Source organism: Aethalodelphis obliquidens, unplaced genomic scaffold (assembly GCF_003676395.1).
Source record: "Aethalodelphis obliquidens isolate GAN/ISIS:26980383/991018 unplaced genomic scaffold, ASM367639v1 scaffold30, whole genome shotgun sequence".
Classification (NCBI taxonomy): domain Eukaryota; kingdom Metazoa; phylum Chordata; class Mammalia; order Artiodactyla; family Delphinidae; genus Aethalodelphis; species Aethalodelphis obliquidens.
This window is the reverse complement of record NW_020837974.1, coordinates 538,979-564,233: the sequence shown is the minus strand read 5'-3', so window position 1 is coordinate 564,233 and position 25,255 is coordinate 538,979. Positions and strand designations below refer to the sequence as shown.

General features: G+C 64.4%; 2 protein-coding genes and 2 long non-coding RNA genes across 4 annotated transcripts in view; 3 read left to right on the top strand and 1 right to left on the bottom strand.

Annotated features, from left to right (window-relative positions):
* The window catches only part of CHLSN (cholesin), a 96,594-nt gene extending 88,575 nt beyond the window's left edge, over window positions 1–8,019 (top strand). The window contains exons 3-5 of the mRNA XM_027125553.1: window positions 811–971; window positions 5,048–5,129; window positions 7,349–8,019. Of these exons, the coding sequence (XP_026981354.1) occupies window positions 811–971; window positions 5,048–5,129; window positions 7,349–7,534 (429 nt within the window). The 3' untranslated portion in view covers window positions 7,535–8,019. The remainder of the gene's footprint in view (window positions 1–810; window positions 972–5,047; window positions 5,130–7,348) is intronic.
* A 6,573-nt stretch (window positions 8,020–14,592) lies between these two features.
* CYP2W1 (cytochrome P450 family 2 subfamily W member 1) lies at window positions 14,593–20,431 on the bottom strand. Its single transcript, XM_027125498.1, is given in 12 exon segments — window positions 14,593–14,789; window positions 14,917–15,058; window positions 15,395–15,581; window positions 15,667–15,803; window positions 16,226–16,399; window positions 17,665–17,822; window positions 17,890–18,039; window positions 18,354–18,440; window positions 18,443–18,515; window positions 19,417–19,465; window positions 19,467–19,648; window positions 20,405–20,431. Coding segments are annotated over 12 exon segments (1,563 nt in total).
* Window positions 20,432–22,037: 1,606 nt separating this feature from the next.
* Window positions 22,038–22,532, top strand: LOC113630344 (uncharacterized). The gene is made up of 2 exons (XR_003436902.1): window positions 22,038–22,331; window positions 22,415–22,532. It is a non-coding gene; the product is annotated as an uncharacterized LOC113630344 (long non-coding RNA).
* A 375-nt stretch (window positions 22,533–22,907) lies between these two features.
* Window positions 22,908–24,233, top strand: LOC113630338 (uncharacterized). The gene is made up of 2 exons (XR_003436900.1): window positions 22,908–23,154; window positions 23,595–24,233. It is a non-coding gene; the product is annotated as an uncharacterized LOC113630338 (long non-coding RNA).
* Window positions 24,234–25,255: the final 1,022 nt, after the last annotated feature.

Genomic DNA, 25,255 nt, shown 5'->3' with positions numbered 1-25,255 from the left:
CCCCTCCCCCTCCCCTCCCCCTCCCCTCCCCCCGCCCGGCTGCAGTGCAGTGTGGGTCGGGTCTGCGTGGAGCATCCATGCGAGGCAGCGGGTCGCCACTCCTCCCCGGGAGAGGAGCCCTGAGCCCCACATGGAGGCGCCTCCTCGGCAGGTGGGCTGTGCGTCCCGTGTCAGGACTGCCAGGAGTCACCCGGTGCATCCCTGAAGCTCCACGGCAGGTAAATCCCAGATGGTTTACGGAGGAGGAGGAGCTGGGGAAAGCAGCTCTTTTGTTTGAGAAGATTCCGGAAGGAGCAGGAGTGGAGTGGGAACACAAAGGTGGTCAGGGATTGGCATTTGTGACGGCCTGCCTGCCGGGGCACGAGAGGGTCCCCGCTGGACCTTGCTCTCCGGGATGGGGGCTGTGGACGCTGGGTGTGCGGGGCCAGCACCAGAGGCCTCCCTGGAAGTGCTGGGGCCGTGGCCGGGTCCCCAGGGCTCCGGCCTGCATCACAGTGAACTCGCTGGGTCTGGCCTCCGGGGTGATCAGGAGACCTTGGACTCCGCTCTTGTTTGGTTTGCGGGGTAGGGGATCGCATCACAGGTCCCAGCGCCTCCTTCCCGCTCAGCCCCAGAGAGACTCTCCCAGGCACCTCCTGCCGCCCTTGGAGCCTGGGGGGGGGGTCCTCGGCGGGTGCGTGCAGCACCTGCCCCACCCTGCAGGATTTCCCCCGGGATCCCGGGACGAGCGGCCCAGCGTGGGCCACGGGGTCCAGGGAGCCGCGGTGGCACCTGCTCCCGAAGCCCTGATGGTGGTGCCCTTGCTTCCAGGGAGCCGCGTCCCCGGAGGAGCAGAGGGTCCTGGAGAGGAAGCTGAAGAAGGAGAGGAAGAAAGAAGCCCGGAGGCGGCTGCAGGAAGCGGGCATCTCCGTGGCCCAGAGCCCAGCAGCCAGGCGCTCGGGGGCCGCGCTGGCCTTGGACTACCTGTGCAGGTGCGCGGCCCCGGAGGGATGCAGGCAGACCGACACGGGCTGGGGGCTCAGGGCCCCCGGGGGGGGCGGGTGGTCGCAGCCTCCGCGGCTGTGTCTGGGGCCAGGGGAGCCGCCTGCTCCCCGCCTGGGCGTCTGGCGCCCGGAAGCGCAGCTTCAGCCATCGGGGTCAGCGGTGACAGGTCAGTAGTTGCGGGCGCTTGGGCAAGGCTACCCCTCAGCCTCCACCTCAAATCAACCAAATGCAGGTGAAGAGTCTCACTCACCTGCCCCTCATAGTGTTGTGACAACCTGACAAAATAATGGCCTGGGAGCCACCATGGAAGACTCACGGGCCATGTGCTGAGGATGGCATCGCACCGCCACTGTCAACCTTGTCACCCCACCTACGTCACCACCCGCACCCACGTCACCACTGTCACCATTCACGTCACCACCACCACCAGTCACGTCACCCCCCCGACATCACCATCCACGTCACCACCCCATCGTCATTGCCGCCATCAGCATTGTTGCTGTCTCCACCATCACTCTCGTCACAGGTCGCACACACCCCACATCTCCCTCCAGGAACCTGTGTTCTTTCGTGGAGTCCTTGAGATCCAGCCAAGGGTTGGGGTTGGTGGCTTGGAGCCGGTTCAAGAACAGAGTTCCTAGGGGCCCTGCAGAGGATTCTGGGAGGGCAGGGGGGCCTGAGGACGTGTGTGAACCCAGCGATAGGCTGGGAGGGGGCGTTTCAGAGCCCTGTCTTCCAAGAAGGAGGAGCTGCCCGGCCGCCCTGGCTCTGTATGAAGCGGAATCTTCCTGATTCCTGGACCGGGCTGAGCACCGATGAGTCAGCTGCACAGGCAGCCCAGGGTCCAGGCCTCCGCCTCCTCCGTGCCCCCGTCCCCCTCCCGCTCCCCCTGCTGTCTCTGAAGCCCATGAGGTTGTGGCAGAGCATTAGACGCTACCCCGCGTCTCTCGCAAGCCTGGGGCCCCGCTGGGCCCGGGCAGGGCTCCCACCTGCTGGATGGACTGGGGCTTGCCATTCCCCCAGCCCCAGCCGGAGCCTGCTCTGGCGCAAAGGGGGCACAGGCCGTAACCGGGACGGGTGCCCTGGGGAGCCTCGGGCCTTGTGCCGGGCCTGCCTGAGCCCCCAGGAGCAGCCCTTCTTCGGCTCTGCTGGAATCTCCGCGCGCACTGTCCCTTCCTCGTGGGGGCCTGCTCCCGTTAAGATCTGCCCGCCTCCCTGTAGGAAACACGCCTTCGATTCAGTGCCTCCCTCCCCGCCCAGGGAAGGCCGGGTGCCTTCCTCGCACTGCAGGGGCCACCATTGGCTGGCCGGTGGGGGCCACGTGGAGCCCAGCGGGAGGGGAGGCCCAGCCTGCACACCGGCGGAGGGAGCTGCCCGGCAGCCTCCCCTGACCCTGGGCCTGACCCTGGGCTGTGTTAAGGGGGTGGGGGGTACGGGGATGGCCAGCAGGCCCCTCGTTGACACCTGGTCCCGTCCCGGCACCTTTCACCTGCAGCTTAGGTGATATTTTCCGTGGTGAGCACGGCCGTACAAGGCAGCCAAGAGAGGCACCTGCAGGCTCCGCTGTCACTCGGGGGACTGCTCTGAAGACGGTGGTCCTGGGGAGGGGACAGCGGACCCACTCAGCAGCTCAGACGGCCCTGCCCAGCGCTCCCCAGGGGACCAGAAGCTGTGGGGTGCTGTGGCTTCAGAGCAGCCGTCACATCTGGGTCCTGCACCGCAGGCAGCGCACGTACCTGCCTCTCACCCCTCAGGGTCGTAAGAACATCCTTCGGCCCTGACCTCACGGTGCTGAGAGCCGCGTCCTCATGGGAGCTGCTCGCGGTGCAGCACCCCCTTGAGAGGGTCGGGCTCGGCCCTCACCCCCGGGGCCCGCGCTCCCTCCCTGCTGACCTCTGACCTCTCACTTCCCCTGCTCACCAAAGTCACGCAGATGCTCCATCTGTGGGTCCCTGCCTTCTGGGGAGGTATTTTTGGGCGGGGCTGGGGGCCCCCGTGGTCACTCGGTCATCATTCACATGGTCCTGGTGTGTCTGGGAGCCTCCTCTGTCCGTTGTGGATTTCCGTGGGGCCGCACCACCCCCAGGCCTCCAGCCGGGTGCCCTTTGCTCCCCGTGGGCCCGGACAGCCCATCTGAAGCCAGTCCGATGCTCCAGACACCCGAGCCGCTTCTGGGGCCCGGCGGACCACAGGGTTGAGGTGACCCTGGTCAGAGCCCTGGGGTCAGGGAGGAGGGAGTGCTTCGGGCCGATGCCCAGCTCGTCTGCGTCACCAATGCAGCAGTGAGGGAGCCAGGCCTGAGGTGGTCCTTCCCTCCCAAACCCTCTGGCAGCTCAGGAGGGACCTTGAGACCCTGGGAAGAGCGAGGTCTTCCAGGGCAGATGAGTTGGCCAGGGCGCGATGCAGGTGGAACGACACAGTAGCTGAACTGGGGCCAGTGCGGGGGCATTCTTTATTATAAAGACTGCTTAACTGGAGCGAGAGCGAGAGCCCTGTGGAGACTGCAGAGGAGCAGATGTGAGGGGCCGGGCCGAGCCCAGGGAGCGTAGGGGCTCACGGGCAGCAGGGAGGTCACGGGAGCTGCGCCAGCACACTTGCGGGAAAGCGGTGCACTGCAGAACCACAGGGGGCCCCGTGGACGTGGACACCAGAGAGGGCTGCTTGCCCACGCTCGGAAGGAAGCTCCCTCCTCCCCACCCCGTGTGTCCAGCATCTTCTGTGTAACTTCGTTCCGTCTGGGAAGGAAGCATCTTGAAGGGCCCATCTCCACTTTCGCAGGCAGAGGATGAGCGGTGGGTTTGGAGCCGAGAGACAGTTACGTCATTACTGGCAGCAGGGAGCGGTCCCACTGGTGGCGGCGGCCCACACAGAGCATGCCCTCCCAGTCGGGCCAGCAGAGGAGCCTGAGGAGATGGCCAGGGGCCGCTGACTCCCCAGCCTGGTGGCCCTTTCTCTCTCCCTTTCTTCCTCCCCTCCCTCGAGTCGCCCACCTCCCTCCCTTCCCCCTCCTCTTGGTGGGGCGCCCCTGCGGGTGCAGAAGACTGAGCTGGGCCCTGTCGTGGGCACACACGTTGCCCTGGCCTCGCCACTAAGCGCTGGAGGCGGGACTCCAGGCACAGGCAGGGTGTTGGTCCCCCAGGAGCTGTGGCCAGGTCCGGCTCGTCGGTGGCTGCCACGCGAAGTGCCCATGGTCCCCGGGCAGATGTGGGACGCGGCCTGGGTGGTCGTGCCATCACGTGACATGGCATGTGGGAAACTGCACAGGCGTGAAGCGTGTGCTTCTGCCTCAGCCCCGCCAGCCACGGGGCTGCTTGTCCTGAGAGAGTGAACCGGCTGGGCGATTAGGGAGGCCGACCCTCCTGCCGTCCTGCAGCCCCAGAGCCCGCACTCTGCCCACTCCACGCCGCCAGCGCCCGGGTCCCAGACACAGACCTCTGTCCGTCTCGGGGCCTCCGCCCCAGCGTTCGGGTCTCCCCTGGGCACTAGCTCCCAACGTGGCCTGCTTCCTCCACCTCGGGCCCCTTCAGCCTGGGCTTCACGGGACCAGCCGCGCTTTGCCGCAGCGTCCTCATCATCTGGGGGCCCGGTGCGTCTGAGGCCCTTGGGTGGTGACGTGCAGGCTGGGCCAATGGGACCCCTGCGTGGCCCTTGGGGTCAGGGCTCCTGGCTCCTCCCTGATGCCCAGCTCATGGCGTGAAGGCCACGCCTGCTCCAGTCGGCGGTCCTGCCGTCCTGCACGATAAACGTTTCTGGGAGAAGGACTGAGTTTGTGAAATTCAGAGTGTTCACGTTAGGGTCGTGGAATGATGGCCGTGCAGGGCTGAAAGAAAGTGTCCTTGTGCCCCCTGGTCCTGCCGTCCTGGCCGAGGGCCCCCGGCAGGCGTGCGGGGGCGACGGTCCTCCTGGTGCAGAACCCTGAGAGCCCCCTCCCGCCCTCGCGCTGGGAGGGTCCTCTGCAGATGTCCCGCCACCCCAGCCAAGGAAAGGCCACCCAGGCCAGTGGGTGCAGGCCTTCCGGCTCCTCCTGTGCAGTACCTGAGACGTCGTGTCCTTGCCTCCCCAGCTGGGCCCAGCAGCACGAGAACTGGAGGTTTCAGAAGACGAGGCAGACCTGGCTGCTGCTGCATATGTACGACCGTGACCAGGTGGGTGCACACTTGGTGCGGGGGGGGTGCCCTGTGGGAGCACCCGTCCAGCCCTTCGTTTTACAGAGATGAAACCCGGGCTCAGGGAGGGACCCGCTCAGTGTCAGGGAGCCAGAACCCCTGCCAGGTTTGCCCAGCGGCCGGACTCATCGTGGAGCTCCAGGCTCCCAGCTGCAGGAGGCGGCTGCGGTTCCAGGAGGGCCACCGTCAGCGTGCTTGGAAGTTCCACCCTCCCCTGTGGATCCTCGTGGGGTGTGGCTATCAGGCTGAGGCTGGGAGCTGCCGTCACCCCCAGACACTCCAGTGTGCGCCTGCTACACGTCAGGGCGTCCTACGGGACAACATCCCAGCCTGAGTCAGGGCTCCACGTCACGTCACTACTACACGTTCTTGGTGGCATCCTTGGGCGGGGGCCTGTCGAGAACCGCGCTCACCCGGTGTCTGGCACGTCCCTCATCTTACCCTCGTGACCCTGACGTGCTTGCAAGGGCAGTCGTGTGGCAGGGCGTGGCCGGCGTGGTTGGTTAGGTCCCCACCCGGACTCGGGGAAATAAACGCATGTGTTCGTCCTCCTCGTAGCTGGTCCGTGGTGGCTTGGTGTCGATGTTGATCACGTGACGCAGGTGGTGGCTGTCGGGTTCGTTCCTACAGAGTTACTGATTCTTTCAGTAACAGGCACGTGTCTTTGGGGGCTGCCCGTCTCTCGTCACTCTCACTAGCCCGCTGTGGCCCTGTCTGGGGCTCTTCTGTTCCCTTCATCCCGTCTCCGATAAGGAGGAGCTTCGCCACCCCCGCTCCAGTGGACTGTGGCTTCCCGCTTCAGCGTGGACTGTGCTGTTTTATTCAGTGGCTTGTAATCCGTTTATCTGGGGCCGCTGTCACCATCTGTGACGATTGTGTAGCTTTCATTATGACGGTTAAGTGGCTCCCCGGCGGGGAAGTTGAGGGCGGACTCGGCCCTGTGTGCACTTGATGGGGGGTGGGGGACCCTCCGTGGAGGAGGCACCTGTGAGCTGAGTTCTGAAGTCAGGCTGTGGCTGTTGGGCGGGTGGGGGACAGCGGGGTGCAAAGCCTGGGCCGGGCCAAGCCAGCGATGCTGCAGGAATCGGAGCCCCAGGCTGGGGGATGCTGCCTGGGCCTCCTTCCCCAGGACCACCCCCCACTCCTGCACAGCCCCACGCCCACTCCCCACTGGGCCAGCTCAGGGCACCTGCCCCTCCTCCCTGTGGCCCTCAGGTTTTGAAGTCAGTGTGAGTCACTTGCTGCTTTCGAAGTGGACTTGCAGCCGCCCCTGTTTTAGCCCCATCCTTGAACTCGCTTCCAGCAGCACCCACACAGCCAGTGTGGAGTCCCGGGCTTGGGGGCGGGGGTGGTCTGCAGCGCGATTGGCGTTTCTCAGCCTGAGCTTCACCTTCGTCAGATCTGCTGAGTCACCGTCATTCATCTCCAGCCCCAGAACGTTGTCACTCTTATCTTTCCTCTGCTCTCTCTGTTCTAAGAGATTTATCTGTTATTTTTTATTATTTTTTAAATAAATTTATTTATATTTTTTTATTTTTGGCTGCATTGGGTCTTTGTTGCTGCACACGGGCTTTCTCTAGTTGTGGCAAGCGGGGGCTACCGTTCGTTGCGGTGCGAGGGCTTCTCATTGCGGTGGCTTCTCTTGTTGTGGAGCACAGGCTCTAGGCACGTGGGCTTCAGTGGTTGTGGCACACGGGCTCAGTAGTTGTGGCTCACGGGCTCAGGAGTTGTGGCCCACGGGCTCTAGAGCGCAGGCTCAGTAGTTGTGGTGCATGGGCTTAGTTGCTCCACGGCATGTGGGATCTTCCCGGACCAGGGCTTGAACCCATGTCCCCTGCATTGGCAGGTGGATTCTTAACCACTGCGCCACCAGGGAAGCCCCATTTATCTCTTTAAAAATGTATCTGCTTACTGTTGATTTAGTGGCATTTCAGGAGGGCGTGAAAACTGACGTCTGCCAGCCTCTGGAACGCAAGCCGGAGTCTGTGGGGAGAAGAGCGGGGGCCAGCAGAGGACAGCGGGCTGGCCGCCCTTTCCACCTCCCCCAGCCCGTTGTCCTGGAGCAACTCCTCGGGGCCCGGCCTGAGGGTGCTGAGGGCTGGACGGTCCCCTCGCAGGCCCGGGGCCCGCAGTGTGGACATCCTGCATCTCCACGCGCCACCCGCCCAGCCCTGACGAGTGTTCTCTGCCCCGTCCAGGTCCCCGACGAGCACTTCTCCACCTTGCTGGCCTACCTGGAGGGGCTCAGGGGCCAGGCCCGCGAGCTGACGGTGCGGAAGGCAGAGGTGCTGATGCGGGAGCTGGACGAAGCGGGTGCAAGCGCCGACGCCCCACTGCCGGGGAGGACCCAGCGCGTCCGGCAGGTGCTGCAGCTGCTCTCCTAGCGGGCGGCGCGGGGGTGCGGGGGTGGGGTCCCTGGCCCTCCTGGCCCCTGACCCTTGCAGGGACCACTGCTCTCTCCTGATTCCTTGGCCAGAAATTGTTTATAGGGGATGACAGTTTTAACCCCTTCACAGCAGCACGCAGTCACTCTGAAATAGGCTGCCCTCCCAGTGGCCCTCAGGCCCCCAAGGAAGTTGCTTATTAAGGGAAATGCCCGTTTTTGTCCCAGGGATGTCTTAGAGATCACCAGAGCTGGCCCTCCCCGCCCGCTGTGGTCCATCCGTGTGGGGGCTTGGGCCCCCCCATGGGTCTGGCGGCCCCTCGGTGCCGGCCGCCTGGCCACCTGCCTGCGTTCACCTAGGGGCCTGCGCTGTGGCTCATCCATGTCGCCTCCCTCCTCAGGCAGCCACGGCTCCGCTGGCCACTTACAGGGAAAACCTGGGTGTATTTTCAATAAAAACCGGCCTCTGGAGGCTGTGGCTCTTGTCGCGTGACTCGTTCCCTGCCTGTGGGACGTGGGCTCCGTGGCCTCCCGGGACGGCGTCCCGGCGAGCCCCTCGTGTAGTCTTCTGGCTGCAGGCTGACCCCTGCTCTTCAGGCCATGTTTCCAGGTGTCGGCAGGGGACACGCGCTGCCCTCCCGCACCTGCCCAGCCGGGAAGCACCTGCTCTGTCCCCCATCCCCGGAGGAGCGCGTGCGGCCAGGCCGTCTCCACAGACAGTCAGACGTGGTGGCGGGTGACTGTGCAGTTTTGAAACTCTCCACCGAGTCTGTGATGCTCTGCCCCTCGGGCGTGGTCAGCTTCCAGCCTGGGAGACACATGGGCACCACGTGGCTTCGAGGCTCCCGTGATGGGGTGGGGGGAGCCGCCCCAGGTGACCCCGAGTGAAGCAGAGGGGCCCGAGCCCGGAGTCCTGCTCCGGGTGCAGGTTTGTGAGCCACGTGACCAGGGGGCAGTAGGAAAGCAGAGTCCGAGAGATTGCGTCACGTGGGCAGCTCTGTCGTGAATTCCATGCTGACAGCCCGTGAGTAACAGGGGCCCTTTATTCCAGAATGAGGTCCCGGGCCTTCCCGCGGCCACTCCTGGCTTGGCTGGGCCCCGACCGTGGCCCTCGGGGATCTCGCCTCAGAGCAGCATCCCCAGTTCAGTTCAGTTCAATTCAGTGTCTGAATGGCGGAGGTGGGGGTGGTGGCCCGAGGGGGGGTGACCCGAGCCCAGGAGGGCCACACGTCTCAAGGGCCTGGGCAGGTCCCTCGCTGACCACTTGGGGCCTTTCCCTCTTCTCACCTGTGACCCCGGACTCGGGGTCACGCCACCCCACGTGGCGAGTCTCGTCCACGCCGATGTCTCATCTGCTCCCCCCCATGAGGGGCTGCTGTGCTGCTCCCTGAGGGGCCTCTGGCCTGCCCCCGCCCGCTGGGCACACACGCACACACGTCCAGTTCTGGGTGGGAGCCACTGGCCAGGCACCTCCTTTGGCCTTGCAAACCTTGGAGACGGAGTGAGGAGGCCCAGCCCTCCTGGAGGCCCTCAGGTGAGGTGAGGTCCCCGACGGGAAAGCACCCTGTGACGATGAGCCATCGCGGTTCTGCAGGTAATCTGTGGATGATGCCGCCGCCCGGGTGCCAGCCTCACTGTCCCTAAGCTTTGAGGCATTTTAAAAACACGAGAAATAGACGTACAATAAAGGAAGGTCCACAGGACACAGGGAAGGGGCAGGTTCTCTTTAAGGAATCCGGGCTGAGACATAGACATACAGTGAAGGAAGGTCCACAGGACACAGGGAAGGGGCAGGTTCTCTTTAAGGAATCCGGGCTGAGACATAGACGTACAGTAAAGGAAGGTCCACAGGACACAGGGAAGGGGCAGGTTCTCCTTAAGGGATCCGGGTTGACTGATCAAGAACATAGCTCTGGGTTTCCTGGCAGCCAAATCGAAGAGGGAAACGTGGTGGTACCGGGTCCTCATCTGCTGTTAATGGGAAACGGCCCAGGAGAGCCAGGCGCTCCCCTTGGGCACAGAGGCTCTTGGACACCGACTTAGGCGGCTCCCGTAGGGTGTGCAGTGCCGTCCTCTGCGGCGTCCCCCCGGCAGAAGGCGCAGGGGAGGTGATGCATCGCTTGGTGTGGGACCAAGCTCAGGGTGCAGGCGGTTCCTGGGGTCCCTGTGTGGTCATAGGTGGCACTCTGATGGCCCCAGGGGTCAATTGATGTGGAGGGACTGAGCCTGGTGGCCGCACAAGGGTAGTAGGCTCGCCAGCCGCCTTGTCCGTCCGTGGGCTGAGGAGCATCTCCCTGAGGGGGCAGGTGGAGCTCCCCCACCTGTTGTGGGGGGCGTCCCGGGCGTCCGTCAGGTCAGCGGCCACGGCACCCCAAGGGATCAGGATGGAGCTGGCGGGGCTTTTTCTGAGGTGCGGCCAGGCTCACTGGCCTGTCAAAGCCTCAGCCCCCCGCACCCTGGCCCTCCGAGGAAGCCACCGCCACGGAGCCAGTAATTGTAAGGTTATGGCTGAGAAGCAGGTGTTTCCTGTTGGCTTCGCCTGTGGGATGTGGGGACTCAGCTGCTTCTGCACCCCCAGGAGGTTCGCGTCCACTTTGGGTAAACTGGTGTTGAGTGTGTCCCGTCGGTCCTGTAAGGATACAGTGACCAGCCAGAGTGTCCCTGCACGGCGGGAAGGAAGCTGGAACGGAGGGGCCTCGGGAAGTTAGACGCCCGAGCCGGGACCCCTGCCCCCAGTGTGCTCTCCCCCACCACGGGTTTGCCCTGCGAGGTGGGTGGCGGCCACGCAACACTGTTGGGTTCTGGACTCACAGAAGAACGTCTCCAGTCAAAGCCCCCGCAGGCCCGGGAGCTGAGACCGCAGCCTGTATGTCTGTTCTGGAGGGTTCGCTTGTGCTTTAGGGCTGATGCGGTGTGGCAGGGGCCAGCCCTGGAACCAAAGGCAGATCTGGACAAGAGCCACCCGCCGGCCCCCAGAGGTTCCCCCTCAAGAGGCTGGGGCACTGCAGCCTTGGGAACAGACTGTCCAGGGACTGACCAACCCACGTGAGCCCAGTCCTCACGTCCAGCCCACCTGCCCCCTCCTGACCCACGATGCCCGGGGGCCCTTGATGGACGTCTGCCCGCGGACGCTTCTCCCAAAAGCCGCACAGCCAGCGAGAAACAGGATCTAAAGCTTGGCGTGTCCGACGAAGGGTGAGCAGTTAAGAGGTGCTTCATCCGTAAGATGGGCCGTGGCTGAGCCTTTAGAAGGGAGGGAACGGGCGCATCGCGATGGGCCTTGAGGACATGGTGCTCAGTGAAGTAAACCCTTACAGAAGGACAAACACTGTGTGATTCCACTCTGCGGGTCCCTGGAGAGACAGAAAGTAGGCGGTGGGGCCCAGGGCTGGGGGAGGGGGAGGGGAGCTGGTGTTTAATGGGACAGAGTCTCAGTTTGGAAAGACGAGAATGTTCTGTGTGTGGATGGTGGTGACGGTTGCTCAACAGCGTGAACGAGCGAGATGTTCCCGAACTGGACACTGAGAAGCGGGCAGGACAGTAAATTGTATGTTCTCTCTGTTTTACCGCAGTAAGAAAAATACTTCAAAAAATGAAACAGGGCTTCCCTGGTGGCGCAGTGATTGAGAGTCCGCCTGCCGATGCAGGGGACGCGGGTTCGTGCCCCGGTCCGGGAAGATCCCACATGCCGCGGAGCGGCTGGGCCCGTGAGCCATGGCCGCTGAGCCTGCGCGTCCGGAGCCTGTGCTCTGCAACGGGAGAGGCCACAACAGTGAGAGGCCCGCGTACCGCAAAAAAAAAAGAAAGAAACAAAACCAACAAAACCAACTAGAATGTGAGATGACTGACCCGTCAGCTCCCACCCAGGGGTCGATCTGCACCCTGGGTAGGGGGGAGGGCTTCTGCCTTTCGGCAGGGGTCGGGGGCAGCCCCAGGGGCCAGGCAGATGTCCACTGTCCCCAGTTCCTAGTCCCACATCTCTCGCTGAGGAGCTGAAGAAGCTTTCAGACTGTCTGAGTCCGGCAGGTGGGTCCAGGGGTTGGTTTCGTGGGTCAGACGACAGACGTCAAACTTGGCAAAACGTGCTGCGTCCGTGTCGACATAAAGCAGGGGGAAGGGATCGGTTTCCCCAGAGGCCAGGTGCTCTCGGCTCTCCTGGGCCCCAGCCAGCTGGTCCGGCTCTGGCCATTTCAAGGCAGGGGCAAGGGGAGCCTGAGAACGGAGGCCTGGGTCCCCTGCCGAGAGAGAGTGGGGCCCAAGCCCTGGACTGGGGGGGACGAGGGTCTCGCTCACACCAGCCCTCTGCTCAGTGCCCCACAGATGTGCATCTGGACTGGGGTGACCGCCCCCTGGGGTGGGAGGCGGAGATGCTCTGGGGCAGGTGACGAGCAGCCCACCGCCTGAGGGCGCCAAGCGGCAGTGATCTGCATGCCTGGGCGCCGAGCCCCCGCCTGACGTCCCAGGCGCGTCCCCCAGTGAAGCCCCATCCCCGCCAGAGCCTCGGCCCAGAAACAGGGTTCCCCAACTCCCAACGCCATGCACGGCACCCCTGTTCGCAGCTGTGTCTCTGCCCGCCGGCGCCCTGCCCCCTCAGCTGCGTTCGAGCCGCCGAGGCCACCTGTGGGGCCGGGCTGCCCCAAGCAGCAGCGCGTTTGTATTTTTATTTATTTATTTTTTAAAAGTTTATTTTATTTATTTTTGGCTGTGTTGGGTCTCCGTTGCTGCGCGCAGGCTTTCTCTAGTTGCGGCGAGCGGGGGCTACTCTTCGTTGCGGTGCGCGGGCTTCTCATTGGGTGGCTTCTCTTGTTGGGGAGCACGGGCTCTAGAGCGCAGGCTCAGTAGCTGTGGCGCATGGACCTAGTTGCTCTCTGGCGTGTGGGATCTTCCCAGACCAGGGCTCGAACCCGTGTGCCCTGCCTTGGCAGGCGGATTCTCAACCACTGCGCCAGCAGGGAAGTCTGAGCAGCACATTTTTAAATCCTTTTCTGCCGAGATCTACCCCTTCCAACCCAGCAGGACGGCTTTTCAAATTTGTTTTTGGCAAATTAAAATAACTGCCGTAAACCGTCAACCAACCAACCAGGTTCTTTTGAGAAAACTTAACATCACCTTTGAAAGTGGTTCGTCTTGTCACCTATTCTTGTAAGTTAGAAAATAAGCGCCTTAGCTTCTGGGTCCTGCACCTGGGCCCAGTGGGATGTCCCGGGAGGTGCCGCGGCCACGGTTCCTGCTCTGGGTCCACGGCAGAGAGCAGGGGTCTTGCGATGGCGATGCTAGCATTTTCCCTCCTTACAGCCGTACCCACCTCATCCCACCAGGGCCCGCTGCCAGAAAGCTGAGTCTCTTCCCACAGCAGCTTTGGGCCAGTTCTGTGGCCTCCGGAACATTCTGCCCCCACCCTGCAGAATGAAGCTTGGTACCTCGGCTGTGCCCTGGGCGAGGCGGGCTCCCTGCGCCCCGCGTTCAACGCCAGGTGTTCCAAACCGACAAGAGAAGGACAGTGAACCCTCGCTGCGCTGCCCCCAGTCCCCTCCAGGGATGTGGGGACCACCCTCCCCTTCCTGGGCCCACTATGACGTATCGTGGCCACAGCCCTGCCCTTCATTATTAGGAAGCTTCCCCTCCCCACACCCCACCCCCTGCCCCAAGATCTGCGTGCTGACTGGTGCGTCCTGGGTCGTTCCATGTGAAGCCCCTGGAGGGTCACAGGGTGGCTGGCACTGAAAGCCCTGGGCCTCGCTCTCCCAGCCCACCCTGCTCACCAGTTCACGTCCCAAGGGTAGCCTCCCCACGTGGTCACTGCGACTTAGCGCGGTCCCAGGCTTTTCAATTTGCACTCATCTGACACTCCCCAGTGTCGGCTCTCCTCCAGGAAGGCCCTCTGGTGCCCAGCTGGGAACAGAGGCTTTTCCTGTGCGCCCCCAGCCCTGTGCCTCCCTCTGGTCCAGGCGGCAAGCTCTGAGCTCCAGGAGGGTGGAAGCCACGGCTTGTTTGCCCCCATCCAGCTCACGGACAAGGTGTTGGGAAAGCATCGGTGTGATCTCAGCACCTTGTGCAGAATCCGCCAGCATCGCTAGCCTCCTGCCACGTCCCGGGCCCGGCCCTCCACCCACCGCCAGCTGGCCCCTCTGTGCTCTTCCTCGGAGAGGTGACCTCCACGCAGACACAAGGAGCCGGTTCATGGGGAGGGTCTGGGGGCAGATGTGGAAGAGGAGTGGGGGGTCAGAGTGGACCAGAGAAGAGGCTTGTGCAGGCGGCTTCCCTGCAAACTCCTACTCATCCTTCCCACCTGAGCCCCGCCGTCGCCCTCTGGGTGGCTGCTGCCCCTCAACTAGCTTGTCTTCTGCTAAGGGCGTCTCTGTGGTGGCCCCAGGGCTCAGGGGCCTGGCTCCAGGGGCAGAGTGCTGCCTGAGCACGGTGCCCAGGACCCCTGAGAACGGGGTGGGGTCTGCAGGAAACCTGCTGGACCCAGGGCAGGGCCGGGCACGGCACAGAGCAAGCGGGAACTCTGGTCTGAGGCTGGCCTCTGGGTGGACGTCATCCCGGGGCCCAGCAGCCCCTGCCATCTGCCTGCATCCCCAGCTGCAGGTGGGTGGCACCTCTGTGCCTGGCAGGTGTTGTCTGGCGACGCTGGCCCTGCTGGGGAACCAGATGGGGACAGTGTGGAGGGGGATGCAGGAGGGAGCAGCGGGGAGCTGCGGGGAGGCCTGTGAGGATCTGCTGCACCCGTGGGGGGGCGCCCTGGAGGGTCTGCAGGGGGCCCAGGTGCAGACAGGCAGCAACGATGCCCTAGGGTGTAGGGATGGAGGGAGGAGGGAACCCAGCTCTGCCCTGTGGTGTAGGGCCTGGGAGAGGCAGAACGGGGTCAGGTCTGGGTGGGGCTCTCAGGCCGGGGTTGGGATACGCAGCCTGTGGTGGCCACGGCAGAGAGCCCAGTGGGGGGAGCCATCCGTCCTTCCGTCCTGTCTCCATCACCTGCCGAGCACCCCAAGCTGGGAGTGACTCAGACCCTCCCCGGCCCTGGGACTTTGTCCCATAGTCAGGCCAGGCCTCTCGTGGTCAGCGCCCCTGCAGCCTGGGCACCGCACACAGGGCCTGGGCCTGCGGCCGCGTGGTGAAGGCCAGGGCGGGCATGGTGCCCAGGGTGGCGGTGCTGAGGCCGGGTGGGGGCAGCAGGCGGTACCTCTGCAGGAGGCCTGAGAACAGCAGGAACAGCTGCGACCTGGCTAGGCTCTCCCCGACGCAGATGCGGCAGCCTGCGGGGGACGCAGGGTGCGGGGTGGGTGCCGGAGGCCGTGGCGGGGCGGGGGGAGCCCTGCGGGCTTGGGACCCTGAGCTCTCGAGGCCCCGGGGACCAGGCCGCCGCCCGCGGGGCTGTGGTACCTGCAGAAAAAGGCAGGAAAGCCGCCCGCTTCACGAAGCGCCCGTCGGCGTCCAGAAGTGGCCCGGGTTGAACTGGCGGGGGGGTCTCCCACTGCGTCTTGTCCAGGAGCACGGAGCTCAGGAGGGGCACCACAGGCGTTCCCTGTGAGGGGCGGCAGGTGGGCAGATGGACGCCCCGTCCACCCAGGCGGCCCCAGGCGGGGAGCACAGGGAGGGGGCCCTGAGGGGGGTGGGAAGGCGGGGCGGGGCCTGGCAGGGGTCTGCTGGGGGTTCGTGCTTAGCCCCAGGGGACCCCTGTGGTGTGGCCCCGGGTCTGCTGTGAGGGGCTGTGCGGCCGAGGGCTGCCCCACGATGAACCACCCGTCTCCTGCCTCCTATGGGGAGCCCTGGCATCAGGCACCTGAGTCCCTGAGACCCCCAGCCCCATCTGCCGTGAACGAGAGGAACAGGTCCGGGGTGGGGGGCCTGGCCCTCCCACCTTGGGGAGCAGGTAGCCGCCCAGCTGGGTGTCGGAGGCTGTGCACCGCGGCACGTGGGGCAGGAGGGTGATGAAGCACTGGACCTCATGCAGCACGGCGTTGGTGTAGGGCAGGGAGCGCTGGTCCTCCAGCCAGGGGGGCCGCCCGGGCCCCAGCACTCGGTCCGGATCCTCCTGCACCCGGCCTGTGGGCAAGAGGGTGGGCGCGAGCGTCCCGGGGAGCCTCTGCCCTTCGGTCCTGGGCCCTGCGGGAACGGGCTCACGGGCTCACCCTGCACGCCGGGTGCTTGCCCATCAGGAGGGCGGCCCACTGCAGCGTGGCGGAGGTGGTCTCCGTGCCAGCCATGACCATGTCCAGGGCACGGGCCACCACGTTGGCCTCAGCAAACAGGCCCTCGGGGTCTTTCCCCTGCAGAGGTGGGTGGGGCTGGGCTCAGCTGGAGGCTGGCTCCATGGACCCCCCGCCCCCAGCCCCAGGCTCAAAAAAGGCATAGAAGACAGAGGCCTGGCGGGAAGGATAGCGCCAGGATCCACCGAGCACCTACGGCATTCTGGGTTCCCCGCGGCCTTACGACCGCCCCATTTCACAGATGGGAAGACTGAGGCTTAGAGAGGCTCCGCACCAGGAGGTGGAGCAGTATGGCGTGGGGCCAGCATGGCTGCCTCCCCAGCCCCTCTCCTCCTGGGTGGGGCCCCAGCAGGCCCCCCACCAGGAGGTGGAGCAGTATGGCGTGGGGCCAGCATGGCTGCCTCCCCAGCCCCTCTCCTCCTGGGTGGGGCCCCGGCAGGCCCCCCAGGTCTCCTAGGTGGTGGGGTGGGTTTTGCCCACACCTGGCCCTGCTGGATCAGGGCGTCCAGGTAGCTCCGCACAGGCCCTCGCCCAGGCGCGGGGGGCCGCCGTGCCTCCAGGAGGTTCCTCAGGATGGCCCGCACCGCCTCCACCTTCCGCAGGACGGGCCGGTGCAGCTGGAGGAGGGCCCCGAGCCAAGGGTAGATGTTGAACAGCTGGGGGCAGGGGGCAAGACGGCGTGGTTGGGGGGTGAGGGCACAGGCGCCACAGCCCCACCTGGTGAGGGGCGGATCCGTACTCCAGCAGCTGTGCTCACCTGTCCGGGGTCCCCTGGCGCAGCCCCAGACCCCAGGTAGAGGTGCCACAAGGGGGCACCTGCTCCCTGCTCACGGGGCCCCTCGCTCACCCTCCCAGTGGGACCAGCAGCCGCAGGGGCTCTGATGAAGTCGTCTACCTGAGTGCAGGAAGGAGGGGCCGCTTGACAGGTAACGCCACTGGGGGTCCGTGCAAGTCACAGCAGGAGCCTGCCATCATGGCCCCCCGTTCCCCCACCCACCAAAGCGGGGAAGACGGAGAAGGGCGAGGGCTGCCGCTGTGGAAGTAACTTTGAATGTGCTGGGTCATTAGAAAAACGGGGACTTGCAAACTTCAGAGTTTCAGCTCACGACGTCGTGAAACGGGGCTCACGGCACAGCCTGTCTGACACGGTTGTCAGCCGCCCTCTGACTACACTCGCACCACCGTGTCCCCCAGAATGCGAGCCATCACACGGGGCACAGGCACGGGAGGCCACGGAACATTCTGTCTCCCTGGAGCCCCCGACCCTCTGGCCTCCATCCTCCTGGGGCTCCCTGGCGGGACTCGGCCAGGCTACTCTCGGGCGGAGGCCACATCTTCATGCCCGTCCGAGCCTCCTCCAGCTGCAAGGGATGACTTAGAATCAGGACCCAAGCCATGAGTGCCCGCCCCACGCTCACGGGCTCGGGTCCTGGAGAGACGGGGCTGAAAAGTACACGTGAGCCACGTGCCAGCATACGTGCGTACCCTGCCTCAACGTGCGTGCCTGAGCACGTTATGGTTAAAACTGGTAACGGGGGCTACAGATGACAACAGTTACCTTCTGGAAAATGAAATGGCGTAGCCCTGGGGGTTCTGAGAGCCAGGATGGATCCCTGTGATTCCTGAGGCTGAGGGAGGACCCCCGGTTCAAGGGCTGGGGGCCTGGGGGACATCGAGCCCCATATCCGGGGAAGAAATGCCCGGGTCCCACCCGCACCTCTCAGCAGATGCCTCTATTGCTGATGGAAGGTGTGGAGGAGGCGGCGAGGACCCCTGCCCCTCGTTTCCCAGGAGCACGGGGGACTGGCCTGGGGTCGTGTGGCCGGTGGAAGCACGCCTGGGGCCTGCTGTGCTGCTTCCCGAGGCGGCAGCTCGGCTCTCCCTGCCCCCACCCAGCAAGCGGGGAGCAGCGACCTCTCACCTGCAGGCCGGGCGTCCCCAAGAGGATCATGACCTCGTCGATGAGGCCCAGCAGGGACACGAACACGGGATCCCGGTAGTCGAACCGCTGGCCAAAGAGGAGCATGAAGGTGATGTTGGAGGGAGCCCAGCCGAGCAGGGCCAGTGGGAAGGGCCGGCCTGGGGGCGGAGAGAGGCCTCAGAGCTGAGGGGCCCCTGGGAAGGGGGCGCGCTGGCCCCCACTCACCTCCGTAGCTGTCTAGCTGCGCCGTGAGGCACCTCAGCTCCTGCAGGACCTTGTCGGCCATGGGCGCCCTCCCCACGCCCAGGCCGCGGAGGGTGCGCACGGTGAGCTGGCGGGCGGCCCTCCAGCACTACCCGGAGGAGAAGAAGACGCCTGCGGGCCGGACACCCCCGTGAGCGGCCCGGGTGATGCAGGAGGGAGCAACGGGGGGCTGACAGACGGGGTGGGGGCCTGGCTGGGGCCTCACTCCCTCCCCCAAGTCTGGCCCCTGGAGCTGGCCTCGGCTGGCCCAGCCCTTTCTGGTGTTCCCTGGTCCCCGGGGGGCCCAGCTTGCCGCGTGGACACCCTGGCGCTCCCCCTGGGCCACACTGGGATCGCTCCCTCAGCTGCCGCAGGTAGGGGGACCGACCCTTCTCCTTGGCCCCTCTCTGCCTGGCGGAAGCCCCCTCACCCCGCCACACACCTACCGCCACCTCCCTGGATGAGCTGGAAGATGGCGATGGGGGGCCGGCCGGCCAGCTCCTGTCCGGTGCCCACCAGGGCCTCCCTCACACCTCGTAGCCGGTCAGCACCGTCGTCTTCTGGCGCCCCAGATGGACAGCGAACACCGGCCCATACTGTTCCGCGAGCTGTGGGGACAGGCAGGGATCAGCCTGCGGCCCCACCCCCAGCTCCCCTGGGAGCCCCTCAGGCCCCGCCCACCATATGTGGAGGACTCAGGGAGGCCCCTGGGCCTCTGTGTGGGCCCCTCCCTTCTGTCCTCCCGGCACCCCTGCCTGGGACGGGAGGGCTGTTGTCTCCCCACTTTACAGATGGGGAAACAGGCCTGGGGGTGGGAAGTGAGTTGCCGTGGATCACACGGAGGCAGCAGGGCCCGCCACTCCTGGCCACTGCCCACTCTGCCACCGCCGTGCAGACAGTGGCCTCCAGGGCCCGGCACTGGGCACAGGGCCTGAGAACCCTGGTGCCTGCAGGCTGACTTCACGGGTCATCGCGGCTCCCCACCCGCCTGCAGGGCCTGGGGGCCACGAGGCAGCCTCGTGGTTGGGTCCTGGAGGCACCCCAGCCAAGTGATCATGGGAGCTGGAGCTCAGTGGAGGGGGCAGTGGGCTGGGTGATCCCCGAGGGCGGGGCCAGGCCTGTGCCTCTGCTTCAGCAGGTCAGCCAGCTCGAGGTGGGCGAGGGTGTTCAGCCTCCAGCCCCAGTGGGAGGAGCCACACCCAGCAGGCGTCCCATGAGGCCCCCCCAAACCTGGTCCTCCTGCAGGCACTCATCAGAAGCTGCCTTCTCCAGTGAGCCCTCCGGGCCTGCCACTTCTGGCCCCCTGCTCCTTGGTCCGCCCATCCGTTTCCCTGTGGGGTGGAATGTCTTTCTCTTCCCCGAGGCGACGCGGGCACTTGGGCCTCCTGTGTCCCCTGGGCACGGACCTCCCACCCCACGGGGGTCCTGGAAATTGGGGCTGGGGTGCCTTCAGGGCGGGCAGGGGCCCAGGCGCAGAGCCCAGCCGAGCACGTGCCTGCCCTGACCCACCTCCATCAGCGACTGGTCCTGCTGTGCCACACACAGCAAATGTAGGCCTGACGAGGGGCAGCGGGCACGGCCCCGGGGGCCAGCGGGGGGCCGGGGAGGGGGTGTGAGTGCAGGTGCGGAGGAGCCCCCAGAGCCCCAGGAGCAGCAGGGCCTTGAGGACGGCGGTGGCGAGGCCCCAGCTCCCCTCCCGGCCGCCCTGTGCCTTATATGCGTCCGGGGAGCCCCACCCACCCTGGGAGCCCCACCCACCCCACCACCCCAAGAATGTGGAATGAGCAGTTTGCAGGGGACAGCCAGGCGGCTTAAAGCCACAGGCGTGCGTGGTATGTTAGGTCGAGTCTGTGGCGGGGGCTGGTGGGGCCGGGGCCGTCTGGGGGCTCTGCCTTGCTGGGGAGCGCACAGCATGGCGGCCAGTCTGCTCCCCACAGGTCTCGGCCCCTGCCCGGTCTCCCCGTCAGAACCAGGGCTCAGGGGCCTTGGGCCCCGTCCTCCCCAGGCTCTGAGCCTCCCCCTGAAGGGCTCCTTGGTCTCTTCCAAACCCACCACCACCTGTGTTCGCCCAGCTCCTCTCTGCCTGGAGCCGGGGGGGACACCAGGAGTGGAGGGGCCTCCGAGGTCTGCGCAGCAAACGCCTCGAATCCTGGGACTTCAGAGGCCCCGGCGGAGAGCTCGCCCGAGTGGCGGTCTGCTCCTTGGTGGCTTTTCGAGCACTGTCACCCAGGCAGGAGGCCCTGGCCGCGCCGGGACGAGGCGGTGGGTCGCTCAGAGGGGCCCACCCCTCAGGCAGGGCTGGGCGAGCCCCCGCCCGTCTGGGCTGCACTGTGGCCTGCTAAACCCTGGTGGCCCAGCTGGGAGGGGAGGAGGTGCTGTTTGGGAAACGAGCTCTGAGGGGTGGGAGGGCTGTTGGCACCTGAAATGGCTGGGCCTGCTCTGGGCCTCCCCCAACACGAGGCTGCGGGAACCACATCCACGCCCCTGGGCCCCTCACCCCGGGGCCTGTCTCCTGGGGCACCATGCGTACCCCTACACAAACCCCAGAGCCAAGGCAGCCTGAGGGCCCTTACCCGCTCTGAGCCCCGATTTGCACACCTCCCGTGACCGGGTGCTCACTACCTCACAGGCAGACCGTCCAGATACACAGCCGTGGAGCTGCAGTGAGGGAGGACCCCTCTCTGACTGCTAGGTCTCCGGATCATTTGGGCTGAGCGGCTGGTACCAAGGCCCCTACTGGGTGCATAGGCTGGGGCTCCTGTACGCCCAGGGTAGTTCACTTAATTAGTCCTGTGTGCATTTACTGAGTGCCTGCGCGTACCAGGCTCGGCCAGGAGCTAGGGCTACAGAAACGGGTGGCGCAGGGATCCTAAAAGGGCCCTGCCCGTGTGGCAGCGACTTTGCCACGGGAAGTGCCTTGGGTGTCGGAGCTGGAGAGGTGGGTCACAGGAGGAAGGGCATTCTCGCAGAAGAACAGCCTGTGCAGAGCCTGGAGGTCTGAGCTGGAAGGGGCGCTGGGAAGGCCCGGGTCATGGCCACGGGAGCCCCGCCCGGGTGACCGAGCGGGAAGGACACTCGTGGTGGGAGGGCAGTGTGGCCGAGGCGCTGGAGATGGACGCAGGGTCCCTGTGGGGGGCCTCGAGGAGCAGGCGGCCCCCACAGTCGGACGGTGCCGCTGGGGAGGACGTGTCCAGCCCCCGACAGGCTGGCGGGGTCACCCAGAAGCAGGCTCAGCTGGGAGGCATCCCATCCAGCGCGGGGTGTGCAGCGGGGGAAGGTCACGGGCGGGGCGGAGCAGGGGGGTCGGCAGTGAGGCCCCAAGATGTGAGTGCGTCGGGTCCCAGGGAAGTGATTCGGTGGAAGATGGACCGGGGCTGCTGGTGTCGTCCTCCAAGCACAGGGCAGGAGATTATCCTGGGGGAACCACAGGGGGCCCGGGGAGGAGGGAGGCCGGCGGGGCGGGGAGCTGGCTCGAGCCTCTGGAACCCGGTGGGGGGCTGGGGGAGGACTTGTGTTTTTAGGCTTCAAGAGTGAGTATCCGAGAGACAGAGACCACAGCCGATATCTATGACCTGTGACCTAGCCTTGGGGTCACTCTTGGAGGAGGGGAGCCAAGGTAAGGGAGAATGGATGGGGGAGGAGCAAGGTTCTAGAAGAGTCTGGGACAGGGGAGGTGGACAGTTCTCAAAGGGTCCAGTCCGAGCTTTCCGGGGCCCGTCCCCTGGGGCGCCCGCGCTGCTCTGTCTGCAGCGTCCCGGGGCCCTGAGCCTGGCAGTCCCCACAGGCGGGGGTGGCGCCGGCAGGGCCTGCGGGCATCTCTCCGGCACCGCCAGCCCCCTGCCGCCTTTCCTCAGCTCACCTAGCGCCTTCTCCCCGCCCCACACCCTGAAATAACAACAATGACAATGATAAAATCCCTCCCTCACGCTCCACTCCTTTCGCAGACAAACTCCTAGAGAGAGCTGCTGCGCCCACCCGCCCCCCTCGCCCCCGCCCAGCCCTCGGAAAGGGTCCTGCCAGCCTCCCAGCGACCCGACCCGTGTCACAGGCTCCGCCTGCATGAGGTCCAGGGGCCGCAGCAAACTGGGCGTTTGGACAGCAGGAAAGTGTCCTCAGCTGCGCGGTGGGTGTGGGCAGGGCTGGTTCCTCGGGGAGAGGCGGGGTGCTCGTCTCCCAGGTCCAGAGGGCTGCTGGCGCCCCTCGGCCGGCCCTGATCCAGGATGGCCTCATCTGGAGACCCTTCCCTTTGTGACACCGGCCTAGGCCAGGCGGGTACATCTCTTGTGGGGCCACCAGTGAAGCCACTACAACCTCCCACACAGACTCTGATGAATGTAGGTATTAGTTGGGATATTTGTCTATTTCAGTAGGTGATAGACACACACCAGCAAAGAATCCGGAAGTCCAGCAAGTCCCTCAGCAAGGTGAGCACCCTCCCCGACGTACCACTTCCTCGTGCATCCTTCAGAGATGCACCCTGTCGTGTACACGCTTTGTTTTTTTACAGGTTTATTCACGTACGGTAAACGGCGCATGTAAAAATATACGATTGAATGAGCTGAGATGCGTAGACACCCCGGGACCCTTCGCCACGTTCAGGACAGTGAACATCTCCATCAGCCAAAGTCTCTGCATTTTATTTTTATGGTAACGATGTAGCCAGGACTGAGCGGGGGCCTCCTTCCCACTGTGTAACTGCTGCCTCGTCGGGCTGGGCCTGCCTGTCCGTCAGTCCGTCTCAGGCCCTTATGAACCTCCTGCTAAAAATGCGTGTGTGGGGCTTCCGTGGTGGCGCAGTGGTTAAGAATCCACCTGCCAATGCAGGGGGCACGGGTTCGAACCCTGGGCCAGGAAGATCCCACATGCTGTGGAGCAACTAAGCCCGTGTGCCACAGCTACTGAGCCCGCGTGCTACAACTACTGAAGCCCGCGCGCCTGGAGCCCATGCTCTTCAACAGGAGAAGCCACTGCAATGAGAAGCCCGCGCACCACAACGAAGAGCAGGCCCTGCTCGCCGCAACTAGAGAAAAGCCCACACACAGCAACGAAGATCCAACGCAGCCAAAAGTAAATAAATTTATAAAAAATAAAATAAAAAGACCTGTGTGCCCGTCCCTGTGCACAGCTGCCCGGCTGCTGTAAGATAACTTCCTGGCAGCGCTACCCGAGCCAAGGGCTGCTTCTCGTCAGATCTGGCAACGTTCCCACCCGGGGAAGCAGCTGCACCCGCGATGCCCCACACCCCAGGTGAGGCCCCTCCTGCCCCCGCGTCTGCAGGGCCTCAGGAGGAGCCGCCTCCTCCGGGTGTCCCTGGTCACCACCGCGCCTTCATTTCCTGCCCCCCGATATCTGACACCAAATGCTGGGGGGTCTCCTGAGCTCTGCTCCAGGCCAGCCGGTCCCTTTTCTCGGCAACAAGAGTGATTTTTCAAGCTCATGACCCCTGAACTTTGAGGTGGCGCCCACACCCTGGAGTCCAGAAGGGCCCCCTGCCTCTGCATTGCATCACCTGAACCCAAGGGTTCTGTGCCTGCTGGGACTCTTCATAGGGAAGAAACCCCGAAGTGGCTGGAGCAGGGCACTGGGTCGAAGGGCATCCCCCCGACATTCACACCAACCCAGAGCCTCAGAATAGGACCTTGTTTGGAGGGAGGGTCTTTAGAGAGGTCATCCTGCCCCTCGCGCAGTGACAGAGGCAGAGGTGCGGGCCACAGCCACAAGCCAAGGAGCGTGGGAGCCCCAGAAGCTGAAAGGGGCAGGAAGGACCCCCCCTCCGCTGGAGCCGCCGTTGGGAGATGGCCCTGCGACACCAGCCTCCAGAGCTGACAGGGTGTGAGTTGATGGTGTTTGCAGCCCCCTAAGCTGTGGTCCTGTTAGGGCAGCCCCAGGAGACCGTGGAAGCAGAGTTCAGAAAATTACCCCACTCGCAGAAACGAGGCAAATGGGTGACGTGTGTCCCTTCACGGGGTCACTGTCTAACCAGCCTGCCGGGTGTCGCTCGGCCCGGGAGGGTTGCTTTCTCTGACTTGCCATTTATTATCGACCAGGCCCAGGTGCCACGAAGCTGGAGGTTACCTTGCGGAAAATAGGAAATGTGCAGGTTATTTTCCCCCATAAACATGCAGGTGACTTCTGTCTGGCGGAGAAGATAAGCAAGGTTGTGGCTTTATTGTCCTGTTAAGACATTAACCTGACATCAATGGTAGACGTTACCTCCTGAGCCCAGCTCAGCAGCCTCGTTCCGGAGCTCCTTCTCTGACTGCACGTGGATCCGTCAGGGTTTGACATTCTTCTTTGAACCAGCCTTGCCATCTAGACTCGTTCACCTTGTTAACGGGTGAGATAAAATTCTGACACGTGCTCAGTATATGTTTGGCTGAAAGCCTTTTGAAAATGACACTTTGACAGCAGAATGTGTTAAAGTGGGAAGATCAGCTCTTCGTTTCAGGCAAGGGTAGATCCAGGGACCAGATGATGTTATTAGGATTTGGATGAATTCTCCTTGCTCTTGGGTCTGCTGGCTGCACTCTGGGGCGAGTCACGGTGGCCAGACGACAGCCGGCCGCCCAGGCTCGCGTCCTCCTAGCCGCAGTCCAGTGTGCAGTTCCACTGGCTCTGTCCTGGTGCTCAGGCAGAAGCCTGGGGATTGTTCTGGTCAGACCTGATTGGCCAGGCCCCCCGCTGGCCAGGGGTCGCCAGGCTCCTACTGGGGCTTAGGTCACACCTGGCCTTGACACCCGAGGTTCAGGGTGTTCCCTAGAGGGGTCTGGAGTTGCACACACCTGGCTCCACACTCAGCGCTTCCATCCACTTGTGAGCTGAGGCAGACGGCATGTTGCAATGACAGCACCCGGCCCATAAGTTCTTCATATAACTTGCCCTCCGCCTGTGGAGAGCAGGGGCCCTGCCCTTGAATTCGGGTGGGAGCTTGTGACCACGGCGGAGGCAATGCTGTGTAACATTTTTTTTTAAATAAATTAATTTTATTTATTTATTTAGGCTGCGTCGGGTCTTCCTTGCTGTGCGCACAGGCTTTCTCTAGTTGTGGCGAGCAGGGGCTACTCTTCGTTGCGGTGCACGGGCTTCTCATTTCGGTGGCGTCTCTTGACCTCAAGCCAAGGGGCTTGGCTTCTCTGCGTCTCTACGTGTGACGTGAGGGTAATAACACCTGCCAACTATGCTCATTTGACAAAAATATTTTTTTATTTTTATAGATTGACTGATTGGCCGCACCACATAGCATGTGGGATCTGAGTTTCCCTGCCGGGGATCGAAACTGCGCCCCCTGCAGTGGAAGCGCGGAGTCTTAACCACTGGACCGCCAGCGGATTCCCTCTTCAAAAAATAT